This window comes from Vigna radiata, chromosome 8 (assembly GCF_000741045.1).
Source record: "Vigna radiata var. radiata cultivar VC1973A chromosome 8, Vradiata_ver6, whole genome shotgun sequence".
Lineage (NCBI taxonomy): Eukaryota > Viridiplantae > Streptophyta > Magnoliopsida > Fabales > Fabaceae > Vigna > Vigna radiata.
Window position 1 is genome coordinate 1,376,169 of NC_028358.1, and position 6,900 is coordinate 1,383,068.

Sequence of the window (6,900 nt, forward strand, 5' to 3'; positions counted from 1 at the left end):
TATATTTCTAGTCAATCTCTTATATATTATAAATTAATTTAATTATATTTCTGATTAATATAAAATCTTCAATATATCACCATTAATATGAAAATGTTATTTTAATATAAGACAAATTGACAGAGTAAAAAAAAAAAAAAAAACTTACGACACTATTCTAGACATTACACAATATAATGTCTCTAAAGCTTAAAATATTACCTCTCTGTTAAACATTTTCCTTCACATTATAACACCTCGCTTTAATTTTATTTTTTTTTATTTTGAGCTTTAATTTTATTACTCATGTTGTTATTATGGATTTGTTGATCTTATTGTTGTACTTTGTTTTTCTAAGATGAAAATTAACTAAAATAAAAATGTTTTTCTTACAATAACATTTAACAATAGTAATGAAATGGACTAATGTAAAAAGTGACCCTTTTACATGAATTTTATACGGTCAATGCAAAAAGTATTTACTTTGTCTATCTTCTCAAAATAATCTAAGAAAGATAGTTGGATATGGTTGGTAATAATGTACATATCTAGTTACATAATAATATTAAAGGCATGCAATTTGTTTTGATCCCTAGCCCTAGGAAATGCCTAAGAACACAAAGACATGATGAATAAAGAGAATTAAAAGAAGCCTAAACTACAAAAGAGAAAGAAAAAAGATTAGCTATTTTTGAAATTCTTCTTCTCACAATTCCTGAAAGTTGAATACAATCTTTCTGTCTACAGATTCAAGAAGCCCAATTTCATCCACCGATCGATCTTCAACCTCGTTCTCGTCATCAATGGAAATATTCAAATCCAAAGAAACACAAGGGCTTGTATCCTCCAAAGTGCCAATGTCACCATTCTTTTCTTCCTCAGACATCGACTTTTGTTTGAACGAAGGAGAACAAGTTCTTGATCTTGAACTGAAACTTTCACAGCTAAGAATGATGATTGCGTCACAAAGTGCAATCTCTTCACCGTTTGAATCCGTAACTCTCCCTCTCTCCATAGCCCTTTTGAAACCAAGTTGAGAACAATAATCCGCTTGCTCTATATCTTCAACAAGAAACACTCTATGAGGGTTGTTCATCATTGCTTCTGCGAACCTCGCTATGTAACTGCAACTTGTTTCTTCTCTTGATCTCTTGTTCCTGCTATAATCCTCTGTTGAATCTGCTCTTGTCGACGCGAAACTGCTCAATGCTATGGAAACGACGTGGTCGTGGGACCCAAAAACAAGCCGAGCCAATTCTCTTGTTATTTTCTCTTTACCTTCCACATCAACACCTTGGAAAACCAACCACGTTTCTTCTTTCACTTCTTTACTGTTTCTAACTTTTCCTTTTCTTCTCACCATGCCAGAACGACACTGCAAAATGGTGCTCGCAATTTCCGGTATTATATCCTTCTGCCACGACACCTTTTTCTCCAAAGCATTGCACAGTGTTTTCAAGTTCTCCGAGTTTAACTCTTTGAACCTGCTAACATGCTCCACTTCCATGACGTCACTGGAAGAAGCGGAGTTAGGGTTGGGAGATGAGAACGGTTGCTTTGTGGTGTCCTTGCTCTCTGGAATGTACACTCGCAAAGCTGGTTCATTGGGGTTGTTGCATCCATTGTTTGAGATCCAGAAATGGTGGTTGTTCAATGAGTCTTTGGGTGAAGCCACTTGCCACTCATGATGGGTTTGGTGCAAATTAGAATGTTGTTGTTCGTATGAGAAACCTGAGGTTGAGGAAGAGGGTGATACTGAGGATAGTGTGAGTGTTTTGTCTGAAGGATAAGGTTGCTTTTGGATTGAACTGCACATAGAGTTCCACTTTTTGCAAAGCTCTCCCACTGGGACACAATTCTGTTGGAATATACGGAAAAAAGTTAATTTTCATCTTATACGATTATACTGCTGTAACTAATATTACACACTGCATACAAATACAAAAGTAAAACATGATGAGTGTGTTTAATGAAATATGTGGTTTTCTATTGGACAACTGAAAAAAAATAAACCAGAAAATGCAAAGAGAGTTGGAATAGTGGTTGGAAAAGTTTGAGCGTTTTGGGACAGTTATTGTTTGAGTGAGAAGCTGACAATGAGTCAGGAGACAATGAAAAGAGAAAAAAGAAAGAGAGAGAAATTCTTGGTAATAACAGTATCAAAATCCTTAAATATTTTAGGATACCTAAGAATTTCTCTAATTTTAATGCAAATGATATCTTAATATAATATAGTAATAGGAGTGGAATCCTATATATATATATATATATGTGTGTGTGTGTTCCTTTGAAGGTGTGTTTGATTAGGATAATGAAGACCTGATCATTGTAGGTGATTCCTTTATTCTCATTTTTGTACTGTTGGAGCCATGCAGGGAGGGTTGAAGTTGAGGAGTCACTATTACAAGTACTGCTTTGCAAGCTTCGAATTTCGGTTTCATTCTTGGTGGAAGGTTCCGCGAAGCAAGGTTGTTGTTTGTGATCATCCTCCACTCCTTCGAATAAGAGCCAGCTACTTCTGTTGTCAGCTTTCTTGTTTATGGCCTCATTTTCTACACCACTGTGGAAAAAGAGATAACATTATCAGTTACTGCCTTCATTTATTTTCGGTCATATTCCACTTTCAAAGTTATGCAGACACCAAAAAAATGGAAAAAAGGGTCTAAAAGATAACCTTATTATCAATATTAATCCAAGGAAAACAAATAAAAATAAACAAAAAGAAGAAAAATATATTTCCTTAGTTGGTTCTAATCAACTAAAGGTAAGTCACACTGTAACGACTGACGTCTTACTCGTTTCAGTGCATACACTTTTAACCAAAGTTTTTTGCCATTAGGTTTTTCTTCTTATACACAGTAGCCACTTGAGAAAAGAAGTGAGAAAGAAGGAAATATTCATACAGAAAAAAAAAAAAAAGTTTTCCCAATTTTGTTCACTGTGCATTTCTTCCACTCCCACTTTTCTTTTCCAGTTTTAATCTTTAAAAAGCAAAAGCTAATTCCATTTTTTCCCTTTTCCGATGCCTGTTTTCAGCTAATAAACTATTCATCCAAAGAAAAAGAAAAAAACAATTTGAGAAATGGGATAGAGAAGATTGAACAACTGAATCAAAGCCAACCAACAATTAAAAACATGTTTGGAAACCGTTGAGTAGGATGAAATCCTATCTGAAACATGAAAATCTCAACTATTAACTTACGAGAAAATGTATATATTATATATGTGTATATATATATATATAATATCTGTAACGTATAATCAAAGGCCTTGTAATTATATGGAACTTTACCAAAACTGATTTACCTGTCAGTGATGAGACTCAAACGCAAGCTTCCAGCAGGGATAGTAATGGGATGAAGATCCCAAAGAGTCTCCAACGATGGTTGGCCATTTTTGCATCTCATGTAAGCTTGAAAAGTGGCTACACCCATCAAGCGAAACCTTCCACCATTATTCTCTTCAAACCCACTCACAAGCTTCCCAATCTCCATCACCATGTGATCCACTGGACAATAACATGCTCTCCCTTGTGATCCACAAGCTCTATAATCAAACACCCATTTGAGATCTCCCAAATACAAAACATACCCTTTGCCATGTTCACTTCCCTTCACAAGACTCCTGAGTTCTTCAACCTTTTGCTCAACTTCCACTCTCGAAACATTCCCAAAAGAAGAAAGAGAAAGAGGGATAAACTTGACACCTCTAAGACACTCACCAGCATCCCCTTTATCAACCTTTTCCATCACTCCTCTAACTACACTCTCCAGACTTGTAACACACTCTCCTACTATCACAAAACTTGTTTTTCTCTGACTCCCCAAATTGTCAATAACACTAGCAACATCCTCACCCCTAATGGGATCCAACACCAACCCTTTCTCTCCACTGCTGCTGTTTTCCTTTGCCTTAGTATTACTATTACTATTACTATTACTGTTATTGCCACTACCATTGTTCTGAGAGCATATTTCCAAAGAAACCGCTTGTTCAACGTTGCTTTTCACCTGAGTGCTAGAGAACCCAGCCTCCCTCATGACTCGGCTAACGCTAGGGTCATCCAAGATCGAAATAATTAGTTGCTCGAGTTCTATTTTCACTGCCAGAAGAGGCTGTTGTTGATTCTCAATGGATCCACGTCGTTGGTGTGCCTGAGCGCGTTTGAACGCGGCAACCAAAGCGTTCGAGATAGAGGGGCACGCGTGAGAGTGGTGGTGGTGAGAGCCTTGCAACATGGGACTGGAAGAGGTTGAAGCCGGTAACCGATTGAGCGCAACGTTGAAGCAAAGCTCCAAGGCCTTGCACTGAAGAGGGTGAGAGTGGGATTGGAGACACGCGGTTCTTAGAATCCCGTTGGTGATCGAGAGCATCGTGTTGGCAACGTGGAGTGGCGTCACTTGGGCGTGCCCACGACGCTTCGCCAGTGTCACCGCTTGCTTAACTATGCCTGCAGCTTCCGGGGTTAGACCCTGTTGCACAGCACAGCTTCCTGTTCTCATCTCTGAGGATGATGTAACAGCACTGAAAGCAAGGTGAAAATTTTCAGTGGTGGTTGGAGTTTCGTCGCAATCTTGGATGTTGTTGCAGACAATGGTTTGGAGTAGTGAGAAAAGATTGACGTTGTGACTAGAATAGAGTGTCTGAAAACGTTGATATTGAGGTTGATGAAGTTGGCATCTTGGGTAAGAGGGTGGTGGTGTTAATTTGTAGGGTAGGGTGGGGAAGTAAGGTGTTGTTTTGGAGATATATGATGTGTAGAGCTAGGTAACGTGATGATAATATAACTGGTTTGATGCATATGAGATATTAAGCATAAAATAGTGAGAAACTTTTGGGGAAAAAGAGGGAGTGTATGGTACGTAATTCCATCACCTTTACATTAACAAGGCTGTCATGTCAAAATTAGAGCAACTTTTTCCACCCCGTTGTAGCCTTTAAAGCTGCCCATTCTGCCCAATACTATTAACTAATCTTTTTTGTGGAGGGTGGGTTGGTCTAAAAGACAAAGAGAGAGAGGGATGAGAAAACGAGAAAGGGAGAAGGAAGAAGAGGAAGAGAAAGAGAAAGAGAAAGAGGGTATGGAATTTATGGAGGAAGGAGTGTGCTTTTCTTGTGGGTGAGGTAAATTTGTGGCAGATACTATTAACTAATCTTTTTTGTGGAGGGTGGGTTGGTCTAAAAGACAAAGAGAGAGAGGGATGAGAAAACGAGAAAGGGAGAAGGAAGAAGAGGAAGAGAAAGAGAAAGAGAAAGAGGGTATGGAATTTATGGAGGAAGGAGTGTGCTTTTCTTGTGGGTGAGGTAAATTTGTGGCAGATACTATTAACTAATCTTTTTTTTCCTCATTCTCTCTCTTTCTTTCTTTCCTTGTTCATAGTTTCGTTTTCCCTCTCTTCCCTTGGATATTGCTTTCAGCCACATGGCCACGTAGAGGTCGAAGATGCTCATTTGAAGCTCAAAAGCATAAAATGAGCGTCCCTTTTGAGTAGATAATGCCATATTTTACTTTTAATATTGCTTTATGATAGAGCGCTTTACTTTAAGCAAAAGATGGAGGGTATATTAAAATTGGAGCTCTAATAAAATGTGTTTGAAGGAGAGATGAATCGAGAGAGGCGTTTGATGGTGAAAGAAGAGAAAAGATATAGTCATGTACCTTTCACTTTGCCTCAAATCTCATGGTGTTTGTCCAAACACATTAGTTTACTGATCAACTGTTGGGATGACCTTTTTCATACACATTACAATAACCATTATCTTTGTGTTTAAAAAATCAAAAAGTTAAACCGTTATTGGTGGGAGAGAGAGAGAGAGAGAGAGAGAGTATTCAGAAATCATAAATGATTTGCTGTGTTGTAAGCAAGTGTATATATTCCCCTCTTTCTTTCATTCAGACACTCCTTTTCTTGCTAGCATTGCAGAGTGCTTTGTGTTCAAATAATTTTGGTGCCCTTTGTAAGTCTTTTTAGGCCAACAAAGATAGATAGAAGAGACTTTTTGACTGGAAGCCTGAGCTAGCTAGCTCTCTACAGTAATTCATATTCACCAAACCAAAACCATAAAAGTAATTCACAAACAGTTTCTAGATTTGGATTACCTCTTATCAGATTCATTTTTTTATCCTTTTAGTAATTCTAACCACATAATCATCTATAAATAAAGTTTTCAGCAATTCAACTTTTAATTTAACCATACAAAATAGTTGACAGACAATGTTATTTTTGTAATCAATTATATATAACATGTCTGTTTTACAAGAATGTTGGTGTCTGTATTTGTGGTGTTAGGGATCGAGAAAGATGACGTTATGCATATTGGTGTTGTCAAAATGTGTTGTGAATGGTCATGTGTATTGTAGTTTGGTATCAAAAGAGACAAGTCCATGGTTATATATATTTGAGTGGGTTTGCACTGTTTCTTTTTCATTGATTGCTCATCAACTAGTTATCCATTATATCACTCACTTTCTTGTATGATTGTTAGATCATTTCTCCCTTTTTTTTCTTTGTTGTAATGTTTCCTTAGCATGTTTTATTTAACTTGTTTCTTTCAAGATGACACGCACTGAAATTATAATTGGCTGATTCACACACACTAATGATACGTCATGGGTCATTGCACAAAACAAGTAAAAGTGAAAGGGAGATATCTACGTTCCAAAATATTCTTCCCATTTCTTTATCTTACTCTTTTTCGTTAACACCTAGATAGATGGAAGTGAGCATTTTTCAGTATATGTGCCTTCTCTCCTTTCTATGCAAACGCAACCTTCAACCCTTCAAACCTAAAATTGACAACCCTACCTACACAATAAACACAACATCAACCCTCAACAATTTAACCTAATTCCTCGTTACATTCTTCTAACATACACAAAAGATACCTTATGTTTTACTTCATTTTGATTTTTGGTTTAAT

At 37.0% G+C, this 6,900-nt stretch overlaps 1 protein-coding gene across 1 annotated transcript; it reads right to left on the reverse strand.

Annotated features, from left to right (window-relative positions):
- Positions 1 to 483: 483 nt before the first annotated feature.
- Positions 484 to 5,055, reverse strand: LOC106772844 (protein SMAX1-LIKE 3). The gene is made up of 3 exons (XM_014659456.2): positions 3,286 to 5,055; positions 2,299 to 2,539; positions 484 to 1,837 (listed from the first exon to the last, which is right to left on the reverse strand). Exons 1-3 carry the CDS (start codon positions 4,479 to 4,481, stop codon positions 686 to 688), a joined length of 2,589 nt encoding a protein of 862 aa, XP_014514942.1. The 5' UTR covers positions 4,482 to 5,055; the 3' UTR covers positions 484 to 685.
- Between the last annotated feature and the right edge of the window lie 1,845 nt (positions 5,056 to 6,900).

Excerpts from the sequence above, each read along its gene's own strand:
- LOC106772844 (XM_014659456.2), bottom strand. The coding sequence starts at position 4,481 with ATGAGAACAGGAAGCTGTGCTGTGCAACAGGGTCTAACCCCGGAAGCT. Across the intron at positions 2,540-3,285 it reads TTGAGTCTCATCACTGACAG|TGGTGTAGAAAATGAGGCCA; the intron begins GTAAATCAGTTT and ends CTTTTTCCACAG. Across the intron at positions 1,838-2,298 it reads GAATCACCTACAATGATCAG|AATTGTGTCCCAGTGGGAGA; the intron begins GTCTTCATTATC and ends ATATTCCAACAG.